Here is a 20734-nt window from a genome sequence, read left to right on the forward strand (position 1 = left end):
TAAGTAATTCTGGTGACAAGACCTTTCTTTTGGCACCAATATTTTTGACCTCATGACCTTGACCTTTGAGTTTGACCTACATTTGAAAAAAAAAACTTTAACCTTGCCAATGGTTTTTGAAGAAGTGGTACTTGGGCTTTCATGTTTCACTTACATATACTTTGTGACATGACCTTTCCTTCAGTACCAATGTTTTTGACCTCATGACCTTGACCTTAGAGTATGACCTACTTCTGAAAAACTTAAATCTTGGCCATATTTTGTGAATGGTTGATTCCTTGTGACAAGACCTTTCTTTGGGTACCAACCTGTTTGAACTCTTGGGTTTGACCTACATTTGAAAAAAGAACTTGAACCTTGGCCTGAGCTGCAATACGGGGGCATCAGTGTTTCACAAATACATCTTGTTATTTTTTTCATGAATTTAAGTCTAATGTGAAATGGAAATATATATTAATCAAATTTTCACGTTCTTGAAACCCTTTAAATGAAAACAATCATACAATATTGGCCTTAATTGGACGGTGTACACTACAGATGTAAGAACTTTCCTGTTGTAAAATATTTTTATGAGCTTCATCCCAAACTGTCATTAAGCCTATGATGCGATTATGACTGCTAAAGCATGACTGATGATTGTTAAGAAGATTAATAAAACGAAAACATAATGACAGCTTATCCTATCAATCAATTCTTTCGGGTTTTAACCAGGGAGACAGACCCAGATAGATTCAAAAAAGAATATGAAAAAAAAAAAATGTCCAATGTAGTGATTAATGAGGTAAATGAATATTTTTTTAATTTGCTGTTGTTATCTGTTAATGCAACAAGCTCTCGTCACAAAAGGCGACGGAGGAAGAGGCGAGCTTGTACACCACCACAATCAAGTCAAAGCTCACAGAATAGGTAAGGTCCAAACAAAAATGCAAATATGATAAACAAAAATAATACAAAAAAGTAAAGTTATAGTGGTATTCAGGTTGTATCCTTTAACTCGATAATGAGTGATGTCACAAGCCGGAAAGAGATCATCCTCACAATGTCAAGGTATCTGGAGTCAATAAGTTGCTGTCCAACGTTGTGAGAATGCAAAGAGATCATCTGTTGAGAAATTCTTACTATAGTACATGTACTCATCGTCGCAAGCCACGGGTTTTATGTCCATTCTATTTGTGGAAATAGAATGGACACAAAACCCGTGGCTTGCGACGATGAGTACATGTACAACTAGTATATTGTAAAACTTGCTTATAAGAAATTTATTTGGACACTTGCATTCAATAGAGATCGTTAACTTTCCATTTACAGAAACACATGTCCTATCTCATAGTTTATTTCACCCTCACTTGTTTTTGCTCGAATTAAGGTTCATCACCCCTCTGCTCACTCCTATATTGAAATATGGAGATAACGAACAGTAATCAAGCTCAAAAGTCAATTGAAACAAGACAAATCAGGAGCAGAGCAAACACGGATCGATCCCTAAAAAACATCAGAGGTTGGATCAGGTGCCATGATCAGGCTATAAAATTGTTATAAAGCTTATGATTTTCCAAAAGAAATCTAATTTTTAATTAAAATGCACATAATTTCGTCATACTTTGAGGGGCAAAATTTGACAGGAATAGCCTGTTACTAGTAACTTGAAATTTTATCAAGGAATAATAGTCATATATATCCCACTGAGAGTTATCTCTCTTATGAGAGTATCAATGAACCTTAAGGTATTAGGTTTCACATAATGGGGATTCGTTCAAACGGTAAAAAGGAATTCTAATAATTTTATTCATAGATAGATAGGTTTTGGTTTTTTTTCAAAATTACATATACATGTAGAATCTAGGCTATTTCTTTTGCTGGGAGTATGTTCCTTCCCTGACACACACACATTGTAAAAACTCGTCGCTTCAGTATAGATTTTTTATGTGAACACGTTCTTTTCTTTTTTGAAAATGTACTAAATTTTTCTTCCCCGAAAATATAAACTTGGTAATGAGCAGGGAATTTTAAGCAGATATTCCCAAATGAAAGTTCTGTATAATTGTGTTTCTTCACATCTGGATACACACAGTACACGCATGTTAATGTGCCCCCCCCCCCCCCCGAACCCTGGAATTTTCAGAGTTTTTAAATTTATATGTAATCGAATACATTTGCATCAATTTCACATAATTTCTGCGAGTTCTTAAAGATTTTATATCTTTACCTGATAGGTGTCGTGATTATACATATACACCATTTCAATGCAAACAAATAATTACACAATACTATATAGAGACAAAAATGTTTATACTCATTTTAGATCCAAGGATTACAAATCTATGTAGGACGGGATCAGTAGGAGAATCAGATCAGATCAAAGTTATACATTCAAATATACAGGAAATCTGATCAAGATCAACACTTAGTAAAATTAAGTTTATACCATTTGCACATTTGGAATGAGGAATGCTTCTGAGGCTCTTGTTTTTTACCACAAGCATCGGACGCATAGATGGCGCAACCACCCAACTCCCCACCCCTTCTGAGAATTTTTGACACGAAAACTTATCAAAAATACGTTCAGGGTGCAAAACCCCCGACTGAAAATGGACTTGGAGGTTTCAGAATGTAATGATTATACTTAAATTGTCCTGCACAGAAATTTTACCAGATAACTATTTAAAAAATCAACTAGTACTTACCATGATTCTATTTCAATCTGCAAAAATTGACAAAATATCTGCAGCAGTGCTTCACAATTTGGTGTAAAAAAAATTTTCAGAAGAAGAGAATATGGTCTTCCGTCCGTCTGTGAACATTATTTTTAGAAACAAAATATTTTCTGCAATGTATTGTTGATTAAGGGAGGGTATGGTGGTCTTGAAAAAAAAAATAGTTAGGCAGTTGCCTCCTTGCCACACTGGAACCTACGCCCCTGGAACAAACTTGAATGCTAACCCCTTACCTGAGGATGCTTTCTTATCCATTTCACTAGTCATGGTCCTTCTGTTTTCCAGTAAATTTTTCTCAAGATTATTTTCCCAAAATATTCCCTTATAAAATGTTGATCCCATACTGTGGCCCCACCTTAATGCGGAAGCCATGATTTGAACAATTTGAATCTGCACTACCTGAAGAAATTGCATGATAAGCAAGAACCGATATTTTTTTTTTTTTTTTTTTGAAAAAAACTTTATATAGATTTTTCCTAGGATTTCCATTTGTGGCCCCCACCCTACATCTAGAGGCCTTATTTGGGGGGGGGGATCTAAACTATGTCAGGAAGCTTTGGCATACTAAGTAAGTTAAATTGTTTCTAACCCAGTGATTCTTGAAAATATTTTTTTAAGATACCAACCTTAATTTTGCCTTGTCTTAATTGTATTCCCTTTCAAAAGGGCGAATATCCATGATTTGAACAAACTTTAACCCCTTTATCCAAGAATGTTTGGTTACAAGCTTGGTTGAGATTTCCTTTATAGTGTTCCTAAAGAAGAAGTCGAAAATGTAAAAAGTTTAAAAACACTGAAAGTGTCTTATCCCTCCCCCCTTCCCCTACCCAAAAGATGCAGGTAAGTCAATAAAAATATGGGAAATAAGTTATGTAAGGATTTCTTCAAGGGCTGCAATTCTACGAAGAAGTGGTAGGATAATTCCATAGTTTATTATTTTTTTTTAATAAAGGCTTTTCTTGCTCTGTAATTCTTAAGCATTTATGCATTGGTAATTTATATAATAATAAATATAAAGTACTAATAATAAATTGATAAACTTAAAAAATTTAAGGGATCCGACTGGAGTTCTATTGTGTAAACACTACAATAGAAGAACTCTTAATTTTTTTATCATATTTAACTTACATTGACGTCACTACATGCCAAGTTTCAGGAAAATCTATAGGGACAATCTCAAGATATAGGTACATTTACAATAGGAATATATTGGAAAATGCTAGTTTTTGGCATTTCAAAGCATATTTTACAAACACCACAATAGACTTTTTGCTCAAATTAAAATACATGATGAGTAATACTTTATTGTACAATATATGTAAGAAATGCAAAATTCTATCGTCTGGTTTCCAGAGGGGGCATCTCAAAATCATCAGGGCAAAGGCTACACTGGTGATGTCCATAGGCTTCTTATTAGATTTTATGATTTCGTTGCCGGACATTACTTCAATGACAAGATTTTTTAAAAAGTGGACATCTTGTCTGCACATAACTTCGAAACCGGGAAACCTCAGGGACTTATACTTTATATATGGCATTAACTTCTCCGAACTTAGTCGATACTCAAGAATATGCTTCGAATACAATCAATTTTTAAACCGAGGCAGGCTACTGACAAATAAGTTGATGTTACAGGGATTTTAAAACTTTGTTTTATGTCAGCATTTCGTAAAATCTATGGTTGTTAATGACATTGTTTGCAAATACAACCTAACATTCGGTCGTATTTTGACTGACATATTTCATCCCATATCAGGACATTAAATTAAATTTGATTACGGATTATTCCGTCTACCCGATCAATACATAGGGCTAGGCACCTGATCCCACCTCTGGAATTTCCAGGGATCCGTGTTTTTCTGTCCTATTCATAGATTTCTGTTATTTGTAGGTTTTATGAGATCGATCACTGTCTTATCTTCATAATTGTCATTATACAGAGGTAGCTTATGATCAGAGGCGTGCCTTGATCCTGTACCAAGGTCACTTTGAAGAATTTAAGGTGAAAAGGTAGAAAAGCACCATTGTTCTAGCCACAACTTTGAAATGGAGAAACATTAGATTGATACACATGTGGCTTGGGGGGGGGGGGGAGGGGGGGTAAGTCCTGACCCCAACATAGAGTAATTTGGACAAGGTCAAGAAACGTAAAGCACGCACTGCCTTTTCGACAAATTTTACGTATTTTATGCATTATTGTACGATTCAACTTGTGTATGAAAAATCAATGATAAAAAAGAAAGTCGAAACGAGTGTAGCTTACATCTCTTTACACTTTAAGAGGAAATCTGGAATTTCAACACGAAGGAGCTCAAGTACACATATACATTTTGAAATTTATTGTACTGTCATAGATATCATATTCACCCTAATATGCGTGCGATTACCATTAATAGTCATTATAAGGACATATGATGGACGATTCATTATGCTGCGCCTAAGTAAATGAAGAAATCCATTTACATGTATGTTTTATCATTGCATGCATATTTTCAATTGCGTGCATTGATTTGCATTCATAGCAAGAAAAACATTACCCCTTATTTTACATTGGTTTTATTATTCTTGACATTGTTTGATTTCTGAAGTATAAATAAAATCTCTGAGGAATCACTCGCTGCAGGGCCGTCAGCCCCAAAGCCCACTAGTCCGGAAAACCGTATATATTTAGCAAAAATTTATTTTCTTGTTCCCTGTTGTCATCAGAATCACGCTAATTCCAATATGATCAAAAGCGTTACATTATCCGATCAATTTGGCATCATACAAAGGTTTCTAACCTTAACCAAATGACATAACACGGTGCAAAGGGGGAGTTTCGATAAGGGTGTTTTTCGGCCCCTCAAGAAATGTAATGAAATTGTGATATGTTGTAGATAAAAGTGTTATCTTCCTAAAAATATGAAAAAAATTTATACTGCACATTTTCTGGTCACGTGATAATTAAAAATTTAAGTACATCATCTTCCCTATATTTTTGGAGGGGTCATATTTAAAGGGGGTAATGGAGTTTATTTAACGTCAAAATCGTAAATGAAATATTACAAATGTGAATAAAGGCATCAAATAACCAATTTCAATATTTTTCTTTACAAAAAATTAATTATGTTTATTTTATTTGAATGCGTTTTAAGGTGCAAGATTTTTCTCGTGTTTTAATTGTAACTCTTCTTTCAAAGAGGATGAATGTAACATATAAAACGTATATGAATAATAAAGACAGGAATTTTCAAAAAATGAATTAATCGACAGTTTATATTTAGACTTAATAATCAATATATAACATTTTCCCGTACGTAGAAAAGCAAGTGTAAAGATATATAGACAAGAGATAGATAATCTTAAACTGTCATTGAAAGGTGTTTGATACTGTTTGCAACACATTTTTGTCAACTAAAGTTATTGTGCTAAATATAGTATTAAAAATGTACCGTAATATCATTAAATTGAATTTTAAAACAATTCTTGAAATTAGTAGATTTCGGAATTCGGTACGATTACAAAATGCAGCTATTTATATTTTTAAAGTATATTTAAAAGAATCATAGTCTGCAATGTACATTGTATTTAATAATACCAAGCGTATTACTACCAGTCAAAATATTTTATCAAGACAGTAATTATTAGTCCCATACCGGTGAAGCCGGAGGATTCTATAGGTTTCCTCGTCGTCTGTCCGCCTGTTTGTCCGTCCGTCCCTCTGTCTATCTGTCAGTCTGTTCCACTTGGTTTTTCGCACTTTTCTCTAAACGCTTGCAGATATTGAGCTGGCTTTGGTATTTATAGTGTATCCTGATGAGAAACAGAGTTTGGAATTCGAGTTTGAAATTCTGCTTCATTGGTTTTTGACGGAATATTACAAATTTAAAAAAAAGGGGGGGGGGTCGGCGTTTTTTTTGTTTTGTTTTTTTCTAAAAAAAAAATCGCATATATTGAGCTGATTTTTGTTTTGGTATATGTGCTAAACTTGAGTTATAGATCAAGTTTGCATTTTCTTCCGCTTCAATGATTTTTCAAATAGGGCATTTTCAATTTTTAATGGAAACCAGGTTATACTTGGTGTGCCGATAGTGGACTATTATTACTAATGCTTACAGAATGCGTGAATAAATAGCCAAATGATAAAAAAAACTAAAATACATTGAGTGCATGTCTTCTATTCATTGTTAAACTTAAAAGTATTTACGCACATAAAGAGGTGCATTATGTTTTCAGCAAAAATGAGACAATTCAGGCAAGCGAGGACCTACATGTAATTCCTCGCGCTTCCCAACTTCCTTTTGATGCTTATGTTGTTTCACCAACTCTAGTCACTATTTGATTTTTAGACCATAGCCGCAATTTAAAATACATTTGTAAATACCAAATGTATGTGTTAAATCATATCCTGCAGAAACGTACAAATCAACATCCAGTCTTAAAAGTAATCTACGTTCCCTACATGTAGACCACACGGAATTATATGTGAACCTTCTCTAACAGACTGAAGCGAGGAGAGTTTCTATTCAAAGGAATGGATAGGGATTATAGATACATGAAAATGAGACATGCTCCAAAATATATACCCTGAGTATTCATCAAGAAAATGTAAGTCAGATCTAGCGTCTGAAGCAAGTCTGACAGTGTGCATCCGAAGATGCATCATGAAGCACGTCTTCTCAACAAGTGCTTATAGCTGCACTGCTCCATAAACATCAACCTGCTTTAAGAACATTAACCTGGACATTCTTTAACTGAAAATGCAGCATCTGAAACCCGTCAGATGACAAGAAAACACACTAGATCAGGCGACTCTGATGATTAAAAACTTTTAATAACCTGGAACGCCTATAACGATGGTATTACAAAAGCTGCCCCAACTTCGTGTAGGTGAGCTAAATATGTGACGTTATAGTTATACGCGGGCGACGAAATAAGTATGGAAATAACGATAGGATACGATTATGTTTTCTTATGTTAATATTTTCGAGAGTTCTCTTTGGTTTAGAAAAAAAATATGCTACTTTTGGCTTTGTATTTTTACACGGCGTCAGATCAAGTAACCAGGAGCTTCTAATTTTAGATATGCAAATTTTAGACAATTTTCAATTTTTGGATATGAAGTGCACACGCGACACTCATCATATTTTAAGATATTAGTGTGCAGAGTATATCTAGTTACTGAAGAAAACTAGGTGAGTGTCCCTCATGCACTTCATATTCTAACCATCGATTTATAAATGCCACCCTCTTATATTTTCCCATTAGCCTAATGTTAAATCATTTGAGGGTACATCTAAGAATGTGCCAACTACGGTGTGAATTCATCTCATATAAACTCTTGGAATATAAATAACAAAAATTAACATATATATCTTGAATTCTAAACCAATTTTGAAAAAATAAAACGAAATTTATTTTTATGAAAATAAGTGGGCCGATAAGCGGCCTTATCGAAACTCCCCCTTTCTAAGTAAGAGAAAGATAAGGATTGAAGATTTAATATATAAAATAACATACAACATGTTTATCTATTTATTTATTATTTTTAATGATTTTAATGAATTTACTGGGGGGGGGGGATTTTCTGTTTCATGGACACATTTTTATAGAGCATGAATATACATTGAAAAAAGACAAACAGATATAGTAATATTATAAACTTCGTACAGTTTCTGTAAACTCAAATTCAAGGAACCCATCACAAAAATTACAAGGTTATCACATTGTCTGTCTGGACTCAAGTAAACCAAGTAAGAAAATCGAGAATGCCTATATACAGACTGCATGTAGTTTAAAAAGTATTTTCTTTTAAAGCGTTATTAGTTCGTAACTTTGCGTTCATTTCGATACAGAAGAATACTTGACAAATAAGTGTATTTTCCCTTCTTAGCCAAAGTTATAAGGGTTCAAAGACTGCAAAGTTTTAATCCCAGATATTAAAGGGAATATCAAGATATCAAGGGGAAAAGAGAAAATAGTTTGATAATATACAGTTTGGATAGGTCGGTAGCTGTAATTATATATGGAAGCAATATTCAGCCAGTATACATTGGTGTTAACGGTTTGGGACACGCTCAAATGTTAATTTGAAAAGTCAATAAAATTGATATTGGCTTCTAGCTGGACCCTGAATAAAAATGTCACTCTTCAAGTTTTCATTTTATTATTATCATCTTCAGTTCAACAGACGATGAACGCAACAACAATGAAACGGAGAGGAACAAGAAACCAAAGACAGAGATTACGAATCAGACTGTGGAGGATTTAAAGAAAAAATCTCCTAAAGCTTCTGTATTGTCTAGCCTGCCCAAAATTGCATCTTCTGACAGGTATACACACTTCTTCAGAAAAAAAACTCTGTGTAACTTGGTAAAAATCTAAGAAATGTACAACTTTATAATACACATACGTCATTGACAGACTTTGGTAAGTGGTAGTATAGTATTTGTATATTGATAAGATTTTTAAAAAATAAGACGATGGAACAAAATATTTTTATCATTTATTTTACAATTATTACTTTACAGCACAGATATCGCCAGACTTGCAGTTAATAAAACCTCTCCAAATTCCAAACAACATGCACCCTCTAGGTAAAAACCGCAAAATATCTCAAAAACTGATGATATTAATTAATAAACTGCCCGTTGCAGGTCCAATTGAACTGGTTAAAATGTAGAAACCTTTTTTTTTTACAGATCCCCGGAAAGATTGCACATAGATAGATCCCCAGTCCCAGTGCAGTACAAGATACATTCTTCGTCTGTTGAAAAGTCACAGAAGCCCAGCAAGTACAAGACCCCCTCCCCTGTCTCTCGTAAATCTTCCCGCTCTACAAGATTTGAGTCCCCGGATAGGTACCAGACGCCTTTACAAGGGAGATCACCTACATATACACCGGACAGAAAGAGAACATCATCTCAAAATAGGTCAAAGTCAAGAAGTCACTCAAGGTCACGCAGTAGGTCAAAGAGAAGAAGGTTAGTATTGCTTAGAACGCAAAGAACTCGACCTAGAATTGTTTTAAAAGAGGGGAGAATACATTTTATTTTTTTTTTGTTGAAGGAAACTGCAATAACGTTAATGGGACTGGAATTTGGTCAATTTAATAATCCAGAATCCTCTGCCTTTTAGTATCTCTTTCCATCTGTTTTCTGTGCCCTGTGTCGTTCGAATACTTCAGTTTTTCTCTCTGAATTGGCTAGACCTGACTCCAAGACCATAAACTGAGAACAGGCTTAAGTCAAAACTTCAAATCAATATAATTTTTGAAATAATGTCGATAATTAAACAAAATTTTTAACATATGTGTATGAATTTGTGAATTAAACAAACCTCTAAGTTTTCATGCACATATGGCAATTAGAACTCAAGATATTCAAAATCAAAATCTTGACTTAAGTCTGTTCTCAGTTTATGGTCTTGGGGCCAGACTGGTATAGAGTCTCTATGGTTAAAAGGAAACAAAAATTAATGTTTAAGGTTACAGAAGGTCTGGGAGAGAGGTCCATATCCATCTCTGGTCATGCAATCCTCATAATTCTTCAGTACACCTTGACAGCGTGTAAGCAAATTGCATGACGATAAGGAATAAGCCCTCAATCAACTAAGAGACCAAGGACCCCTGGGTCCAGGGTTTGGGCCCTACCGCTGGGCTGTTTTGGTCATTTATTGAAATGGACGATTTTTTTTGTGCTTTACTTCTGGTACCCAGATAAATTATACTAACCAACAATCCCTCTGTACACAGGGGAATGTATGTTAAAGCGATGTTGAAGCTAGATTGATCAATTACTAGAAAAATACATGATATCCTAAAACCTCTTCATTACTTCTGGACATCTAAGGCAAAATCCACACATGATGATAAAAAACTATCAAAGTGTTGGTTTCATTGTCAAAATTATAAGGTTGAACTTATATTGTTTGAGTTTAACACCGCCAGTGTATTTCATTCTTTGTAGAAGTTACTCTTGGTCACATAGTCCTTCCAGAAGCTACAGCAGAAGTGTGTCCAGGACTCCATCTCAGAGGAGGGAATCCCGAAGTCCCTCCATCCGACGGAGGAAAGGTTCCCCTAGTCACCTTGACAAACGCAGGATAACAAGGTAGGAGTTATACGACCCAGCTACGAAAATTGTTAGGACTTAAGGCACTTCCATTTCTTTGCACGACAAATAACCACTTAAACTGGACAATCTCAATTGTTATCGCTTTGGCTATAAAAATAAATGTTACATCATTCTACGACAAAGAACAAATTTCATGAGTTGACATTTCATAAATTTTTATGAATAGTTCACTTCCTTGCAGGCTGTGCACGAAAATTTTAGGTTTTGCTTGCTTCTACACTCTTTGGCGTAATTATTAGAATTCGCACTTAACAGTCATTAAATTCACTATTTTTATCAAGTATGATATTGAAATTCACAAAATGCAAGTGAACAGCGAACATCTGATGTCGCAAGTGTAAATATTGTCACCGAGATACAAAGGCAGATGAATATTCATTATTAGCAATACATTATACTTGTACCTATATTACAGTGCCCGGAAGCGGCCAGTACCGTACTATCGGCCCACACCTCCCAGTCCCAGCTCTGACAGTGACGATTCCTACTACCATTACCATCGCTCTAGGACTCCGACTCGACACAGACAAAGAAGCAGGAGCAGCAGTATACTGCACTACCGGCGACGCAGCTGGAGTATAGACAGCGACAAAGGAATCTAAATTACATGTAGTCAATTTACATTCACGAAACATATGTCCAAATGATCTGGTCCCCTTTTATCAAGGAATATAAGAAACAACAAAATTTTGATTGAGTGTGAATTTTACACAGGAATATAGAAATTTTATTAAGAATGACAGGGCTACAATTTGTAAATCTTTAAACATACATTAATATACATTCAATATTATGATATCAATTTGAGTCAGGGGTAACACATAGGATTTTGTTATTGTTTTTTTTTTCCCCTTTGTTTTTTTTTATTTGTTTGTTAGTGTTTTAATTTTTATTATATGCTGTATTCACATGTGAGGAAGTGAAGAATGATTTAGGTGAGCATTGTGGTCCATGGACCTAGCTCTTACGTTACGTTAGTTCACATTTAAATAATCTTAGTAATATTTAGATAAGCAATAAGAATGTACAATTTTTATGGAGGATATTGAAATTAATTGGTTGACATTTATGGTTTCCTGGCATGACTACCAGATATGATTGTATGTCAACAATCATTGAAGATATGATGTCATTTGAATGAACTTTTAGTTTACCATTGTTATTTACCGATATTTATGTTTAATCTTACCTGATACCAAAGACATTTGGGGTACCTTTGTTTCAGAATATACCCACTTTTAGATATGTGCAATAAAACTAGGAATAATGTAACACATATATTTGCACATATCTTACGAGAGTTCATTTATTACCAAATAACCTTGAATGACCAGAAATAATATGAGTACATGTATGTTAAATATGCTCTTTTTATATCGCATTAAACCTGTTTCCCCCAGTTTTGTAGATTATTTAGTGAGTATTCTGGTCAAGTGATCTTTCACTGTTTTAATTATTTTCGAACTGAAATCTTTGTTTTATTTTCAATACACGTATTTTCCCCTTTCTCAGAAGGTATGATGTTTAATTTGAATTTCACTTCTTTCACAATTCTACCATGAACTTTTGATTATTATATACACAAATATACACAAGTTACATTAACATTTCATGTTTCTTTATGGATCTATTCTGGATGAATGAAATCCAGATGATTAATATTTACTGCATATCACATGAGAAAAAAGGGTTCAAATATTCCACAAAGGTTTTCTATTTTTTTCTTTTTAAATTTAGAAATGTTTTATTTATCATATTTCTTATTTTCTATTCTTTAGAAATTCAGGTAGACTTCTAGGACAACTAACATCCACAGTTAATAATTCTTTAAATTACAAAAATATAAGTCAAATACATTCCTCATTGTAAATATTATATTACTTTTATTTATATCTATTGCAGTATTACACCTTTATTATAGAATTTAAAAAAAAGGGATAAGAGTTATAGCTTTACAAAACATCAGGACACTTTTTTAATATCAACACGATCAAAAAGAAGGATTTTTTTTATAATGAGTAGAATATGCTCTTGTACACAGATATGCTGCACATATGTTGTGATAATTTGATACTCATATTTTTTTCTTTTGTGATTATGTATTATACAGGTTGTAAGATAGTGTTATTTATTATGTAGTGTTTTATGTGGTGCAATACATTTTAATTTGTTCAAGTATCTTTACTGCTAAATCTAGTCTTTAATGTGTTTTTTTTATTTATCTGAATTGAAAGCTCCTGTGAGATTTCTTGAGCAGAGTTTGTTTTTGTCATGGATCTGTTGGTTAACTTTTCACATTTTCAGCTTCTTGAGAATTTCTTAATCAATTCAATGAGCTTTTTCCCAAAGAATTTTTGAAGGAAGTGAATCTAATTTAGTATGTGTGTATTTTCACCTTTGTCCATATGACGATTCCTATGTAGGACTGTCTATTTGGGGTGTGACTTGTGAAGCTGGGGCTGGATGAAAAGTTTGCTTACCAGATCCATTTGTCATTTAAAACAGTGTAGCTCAGGTGAGCTACATGGCCTTTGGGCCTCTTAATTTATTTGTGTGCAATATGTCTTATTTTAATTTATTATATTTTGTTTTCACTTACTAGTATCTGAAACCCATAGATAATTTTCATCGTGCATAATATTCTCAGTATGTGATACTGATATGTGTTTTATAACAATTTTTTTTAAAGTTAATGAATGTTTTATAAGGTGTGTTTTGAATGTTAATGTAAAATGGTTTGATGTTCACAAAGTGAAAGTATAACATAACAATTTAATATTCTAGTCAGTGAATATAGATACATGTATTAGTACCTATAGCAGTGCAGTGGAGATGACTTGGAAATATTTTTTCTTTTTCATGTTCAATCTGATGTTTTAGATTTTGATCACATTGTAAGATTCCTGTGAATGAACCTGATTTTATCTTTTCGTACCAAATATTTTAGCACATTCCAGAAGATTTTGATTTACTTAACATAAGCACTGTCTGTACAAAGATTATTTTATTTTCTTGCTTTCTGGTCGACTTTTGTGCATTCCTAAAGCTTTTCACATTCCACTGTGTGTTTTATTTTATTTATTTACTTTGTAAAATAATTTTGTTTTGACAATAAAAACTTTTCTTAAGTTTTACACTGCATACATACTGTATATATAGTAAAACCTCTTTAAGTGAAATACATGTATAATGAAAGGCTTGACTATATCCTCTTGACATTGACACACTGTCGAGATGCAGCGAGGCGTCCTTGAAGATTCAGAAAGTGCAGATTCAAATGACAATTTGAACAAAAATTGTGGATAGCTTGTATTATACTCTGTCACTATCAACATCAATGTCAGCTAGTTTCAAGTCAAAGTAGGTCTTTGCGTCATAGGATTTTTATTTTGCTCTTGATTCCATTTTCTACATTTTTATTTAAAATGATGTTTGCAAATGAAAATGCAATCTATATATGTTAAGGTGCTCTCTAATTTTTATGTACTCAGTATTTCACTCATTTCAATGCATCGAAATTACAAGGCGCTGTTTGGTCAGCATACATTGTTTTAAGGAAAGTCTGGGCTGATTTTTCACGCGCATTTAAAAAAGAGAAGGGGGTTTTCCCTCTTTTTTTTCTTAAAAAGAGAAAGAGAGAGAAAGTAATTCCTTAAATTTACATTTTTACTTGAATCTTGTTTCAATAGAAAAAATGATTCAATAATTAGAAATCATACCCAAATCTGCACGCCCCGCCGAGTGTATTACTTAGCCACATCCAGCGAAAAGGCAGTTCTGTCACGTGATGAACAAGTGGCTTCTTATTTGCACATTTATCTCGGACAAAGACATTTGAAAATGATAATATTTATGCTTATTATGCCTCCTGTAAGTTTATATAATCAATACCCAACTTTTTTCGCATGGTATACAAAAGATTTCTACAGCATAATCATACTATGCTGAAATATAGTGTACAGATGTATTTTCTACGGAAAATATATGTCAACAGCAACGCTAGGAATTGAACTCACGATCTCGAGAACGTCAGTCCAAGGCCCTACCGATTAAGAGTTATGCCACAGACACAGTTTCATAATACAAATGTATTTTCAAGTATATAAACGTAGTTTCATACATTTCACAGTTCAGGCACGTAGCATCAGAGGGGGGAGGACCTTTCCCCCCATTTTGTTCCAAACATAACTTTTTACTATTGAAAATGTTTATTGAAAGACCAGCCCCCACTTTTTGGTGCAATATAGTCAAATAATGGTAATTCAGTAGTGAATAAATAAAATTTGGTACTGAAAGAAGTTGGAATCTAACCCTACCCTCCCCTCGAATTTGGACTATCCCCCCTTTTTTTCTTTTTTGCTTGTCAAATTTTTTCAGTTAAGTTGTAAGTTGAATTTTTTCTCTCTCTGGCTGCCCCCCCCCCCCTTTCTAAAACCATGCTACGTCCCTGCATTTGACACTAAAACAAGAAACTAGATTTTGTGAACAATAAGCTCACAAAATGAGCCTCCGGCTCGTGACCCATGTGTCGAACCCTGACTACTATTTCGGCATAGTACATCCAGGTCATAACACTAAATATAAATAATGACGTTCTTGATTTTTTAAACATACTTCAATCTCATTTTTCTTTTATTCATTTACTGAAAAAATTATACAATATTACAGACCATAAAACTTTAAAAATGACTGCGACTTTCTGACTTTCACATTTGTAGAAGATTGTTCGTGACCCTTTGATATCCTTTTTTTCCATTGAAAAAAAATCACTGAATTTCTACTGCAGATGATAGGTGCCTTTAATCCTTGTGACGACGTTAAATGTTATCGGATACACGACATTGCTACTGAAAGAGCGTAAGATCAATCATTGGTTTCCGATAATAACGACTTCGTGACTTTTATCCGAGCCTTATGTGCACTGGTACATGTACTAATGTTTGTACATACAGGTAGGTACATTTATCATCGACCTATATATATGCACTATTATTTTCTAGAATTTCCGTCCTTCTGACATGGATACATATCAAACTTTCTTGGATGAAAGCTCTGTCACTAAATAAGAACCATGGGTATAATTTGTGTCACTGTCCAAGATAATCAAGAAAAGGAAATCATTTTTAATGATCTTCTCGAGAAAAAGAAGACCATGCATGATTACTAATTAGTAGTTTTGAAACGCAAGCTTCCTCCAGTGCAGATTTGAGTTTGTTCGAATAACGGCCCAGGAGTTAAAGTGAGGGCACTGGGGTATATAAGATGATTTAACATGGGGATTTATAGGGGGGAAAATAAACCTTTAATATCATCCCCAATGTAATGAAGATTTGTTTGTTCAAATGATGGACCCGGAGATGGATGGGCTTCGAAGATTTACATAAGAACACTAGTATATAAGAAATTTAAAAAAAAAAAAAAACTTCTTTATTTAAAAAAAAAAACATGCCCACATAGTTATATCAATGTGACGACATTCCAAAGTTGTGTAGAATTGATTTTTTGTTTAAATAGTTAGGGAAGGGATAAAATCGATGTTATAATGCACGTGTATAGAATTAAATAAATCTTTTAAAAATATCTTATTTATATCTTATATCAAAATGGCCGCCAGAAATTACCGTTCTGGTTGAGGTTTACTAAAATCTTTCACGGATTCATAATTTTTTTTTAACCCTGTTGTTAAACTGGCAGCCATTCTATAAAAGCAAAAGACAAAAAGACCTGATTTTGCAGAATGCTAAAGTTTGGTCTTTTTAACTCTTCTTTTGTTGGTATCTGATCCACATCATTCAGGTACAAAAGGACTACCAAAAGCTGAGGTTCTTGAATTGTTGATTCTGGTATTCTTTTTTGAAAATTGACGCTCTTTATTAATGCTGCATCTGAATGATTCATATCGCAAAAAGGAAGTTAGACGACTGGAAGCAGATGCACCACAGTCTACAATTCCAACAAGTTTTTTTTAATGCTGCACAAAACACCATATCTCACCTATAAAACAGATACCTATAAAACAGATACCAACAGCATGGTACAACAAATGATGGCCAAAAACATGACAGACCACGCGTAACATCAAGTTCAAATATACATTAAATATGAACATCAGCAGCGCAGGATCGCTTCAGTGGTTGCGTAATCTTCATCAATGTTCCACAATGGTGAGCACATTTGCCTGTACCTTAATTAATATAATGAATAATTTAATTTAGCTTAAAGAAACAACATGTCCATGTTATCGGCATCAGTTGAATTTGATAATACAGCCTAATCTGTCCTGCTATGTGCCCCAGTAGATCACAATTAAAATATTCAGAATATTGTGGTCCATATTGACCTTTAGTAAGCCCCTTCACATTCACATGTGCTAGCCCACTTGAGTTTGGCTAGTTTACATGGCATTGCGTTCTTAGTTTTATGTCTTCATCAAATGGCATGAGAAGTACAAAGAAATCTGTACTATCTCTATATAAGGAGGAAGTCTCAGCAGCTACCTGCTACCTGGACATGCCGTGCTCCCCCCCCCCCCCCCAATAAATTTGCCGATATATAGTTTACTATAGAAAATATAGCTACTATATGCTTGTGCCCCCTCAATAAAAACGTCTGATGACCTTTTTTTTTTTTTTTTTTTTTTTTTTTGCTGGTCAAGGAATTTTTGGTAGTTGATAGTGCCCCCTCAACTGAAAATGTATGAAAATGTATAGCTGTGCCCCCCCCCCCCCCAAACTGAAATTGCTTCCTACGGGCCTGTTCCTGTCGTGTATCTTTGAAGGAAATGAGAATATATGCATACTTAACAAGGTTGAACTGGAGATATTTTGAAATTGTTGGGAAATTGATGGAAGAAAGGTCTGATGAGCATGATTTCTAAGGGTTATACCAGAAGCCGACTTCTCATCTTTGGGCTTATGGTGCCAAGATGAATATTAAAGCCTCCAGAGAGTGACGATGGACAAGCTTGATACTTGAGCCGAAAGTAATCATTGACGTTTTCTTGTTTTACTCGACAGACAATTTGAGTATAGAGAAGAGATTCACATCACGACACATCACATCTATTACTTTTTGCTGGATTTTGTATTGCTAGGAAGCTTTTTTTGCGATGAATAGCATTATAGATTTGGCCTAAGAAAGACGTTCTAATTTCTTCCAATTCGCTTCACACTTTGTGCAGAAATAAGTGCAGAATGGTCTGCCGTCTCTATAGTATCCAGAACTAAGAGGCCTTTGCTTGATTTTTCAAAAGCGATTGCTAAACTAATTGAACAAAACAAACAAGAGAACAAACACCTGTAGCAAACAAGATGACATTTCTTAAGGCTATCATGAAATTCCCACATTAATCTCTAGTCCAGCCATCATCTACCATCCATCAGACAGTAGTTAATATGGACAACAGTACTGTTTCTTTGTCATCCTTGATATATGAATGGTTATGTTCATGTATCTCATCAATGTGAATAAAAGAGATCACCCTTTAAACCTCGGACCTTTTGGTGTTTTACACTGCAAAACTTTGATCCCTTTTCTGATTTTCTCTAGAGTGTTTTGATGTGTCTCTAAGATGAACAGGAATCCAACAACAAATTGCAAGCTCAACAAGAGCTTCATGATATATGGATTTGACATAGAATGAAGGTCAATGCAGACACAACAGTTGAACAGTACTTAAAATGGGGATAGGATTGATCTCTTTCTTTGCAAGACATTTTGAACTCGGGTATTTTATTTGATAAAATGATATTTCAGGCCTGATATCCCACCTGCCTTCTCTATTTTATAATACCGCGGGTATGATTTTTTAATAAAACGTTAATTCTACGTTATTATTTTGGATTTTTCATATGGAATACATTGTAAATATGTACTAGAAGAATAATTTATGAAAAAAGACATAACAAATATTTTTTGATCAGGGATGTACATTCGAGGGGGGGGGGGGGGGGTCCTGTCCACAAGTACCTGTGAGGATGCTATAGCCCTGCTACTCTAGAAAAGATATTTTATTAACTTTTTTATATATTCCTATGTAAAACTTTGATCCCTTTTAGTGGCCCCATTCTGGATCATGATTTGAATAAATGTGCACTACCCAAAACATAGCCATTTTGTTCTTTAGAAGATTTCAAAATCCCCCCCCCCCCCATATATTCATACTATTAAACATTAATCCTCTAATGTAGCCCATCCTACCACAAGGGGCCATGATTTCAACAAACTTGAATTTACACTGCATTAGGAACTATGTACTTTATTTATTTATTTGTTTACTTTTCTGGCCCATTGCAGTGGTTCTCGAGAAGATTTTTTAAATTAAGCCATCAAATTTTCATTATTTCTCACTTATCTCTTCTTGAAAGAGGACGTGGCTCTTGAGTTGAACAAACTTGCACCCCCTTTACTAAAGGATGCTTAATGGCAAGTTGGATTAAAATTGGACCAGTAATTTGGGAGAAGATAAAAAATTTGAAAAGTTTACGACAACAACGGAGACATTGACAAACGAATTAGCTCGCTTGAACCTTAAGCTCAGGTGAGCTTCACACAGATTATTTTATAAACTTTTTAATCCGGTAGCTACTTAGCTGCAGAACTAGTACTGTAGCGTTATGTTTTTATGTCCCCGTATCGAAGATTCGGGGGTTTATAGTTTCTGTCTGTCTGTCTGTTTGTCCGCAAAAACTTTAACCTTCCCCATAACTTTTGATTGGTTGGAGCTATGGCTTTCATATTTCACATGTGTATTCCTTGTGACAAGACCTTTCTTTGGGAACCACCATATTTGACCTTTTGACCTTGGAGTTTGACCCAGTTTTGCAACATTTTACCAAACTTTTACCTTGGCCATAACTTTTGAACAATTGGTGGTAGGGCTTTCATACTTCACCTGTGTAATCTCTGTGACAATACCTTGCTTTGGATACCAACAACTTTGACCCTCTGACCTTGGAGTTTGACCTACTTTTGAAAAACTTTAACCTTGGTCATAACTTTTAAAAGGTTGGTGCTAGGGCTTTCATACTTCACATATGTAATCCTTTTGACAAGACCTTTCTTTGGATACCAACAACTTTGACCCTTTGACCTTGACCTTGGAGTTTGACCTACTTTTGGAAAACTTTAACCTTGGCCATAACTTTTGAACGGTTGGTGCTAGGGCTTTCAAACTTCACATATGTAATCCTTGTGACAAGACCTTTTTTTGGATACCAACAACTTTGGCCCTTTGACTTTGACCTTTGAGTTTGACCTACTTTTGGAAAACTTTAACCTTGGTCATAACTTTTGAACGATTGGTGCTTCCGCTTTCATATTTCATCTGTGTATTTCTTGGGAGAAAGCCTTTCCTTGGGCACCATTAATTTTGACGTTTTGACCTTGACCTTGATGTTTGACATACTTTTAAACAAGTTAACCTTTTCCATATCTATTCAATGGTTAATGCTAGGGCTTTCATATTTCACAGTTATTTTCTCCCTCGTAAACTCCTCCGAAAATAATCTTTTCTTGACTAATTTGAAAGACAACAACAAATAAGTTAGGTTAGGTGCGTTCGTTACAAGATCGCATTTATATAATTATTATCATTATTTTTTAATGATGTACACCCACATCGACAAAAACATATACATGTATATAACAATTAATTGTAAATGTACATACAATGCGTTGCATAGTTCTTAGGGCGGGGATGGGAAGGGATAATATATGTCCTTATGGTCTTGTAACGAACTTCGCAATGACCAAACACACGCCTGGAACACTATTTATACTAAGCGCCAAATCACTCGTGCATGCAATAATAACTATGAATAGATCGGACATTTCCGTTAAAAAGGAACTCTCAAAAACGTAAAGAAATTCATGTATATTCCTCGAGACAAGACCTTACTTTGGGTA

General features: G+C 34.3%; 1 protein-coding gene across 1 annotated transcript in view; it reads left to right on the plus strand.

Moving 5' to 3' along the window:
- Positions 1-11446, plus strand: part of LOC133204739 (serine/arginine repetitive matrix protein 2-like) — a 48667-nt gene extending 37221 nt beyond the window's left edge. Inside the window, exons 9-14 of the mRNA XM_061340480.1 lie at positions 832-906; positions 8876-9025; positions 9224-9289; positions 9395-9676; positions 10661-10804; positions 11244-11446. Coding sequence (XP_061196464.1) covers positions 832-906; positions 8876-9025; positions 9224-9289; positions 9395-9676; positions 10661-10804; positions 11244-11430 — 904 coding nt within the window. The 3' untranslated portion in view covers positions 11431-11446. The remainder of the gene's footprint in view (positions 1-831; positions 907-8875; positions 9026-9223; positions 9290-9394; positions 9677-10660; positions 10805-11243) is intronic.
- Positions 11447-20734: the final 9288 nt, after the last annotated feature.

Source organism: Saccostrea echinata, unplaced genomic scaffold (genome assembly GCF_033153115.1).
Source record: "Saccostrea echinata isolate AGI-Se365-2 ecotype Australia unplaced genomic scaffold, CSIRO_AGI_Sech_v1 ptg000054l, whole genome shotgun sequence".
In the NCBI taxonomy this organism is placed as follows: domain Eukaryota; kingdom Metazoa; phylum Mollusca; class Bivalvia; order Ostreida; family Ostreidae; genus Saccostrea; species Saccostrea echinata.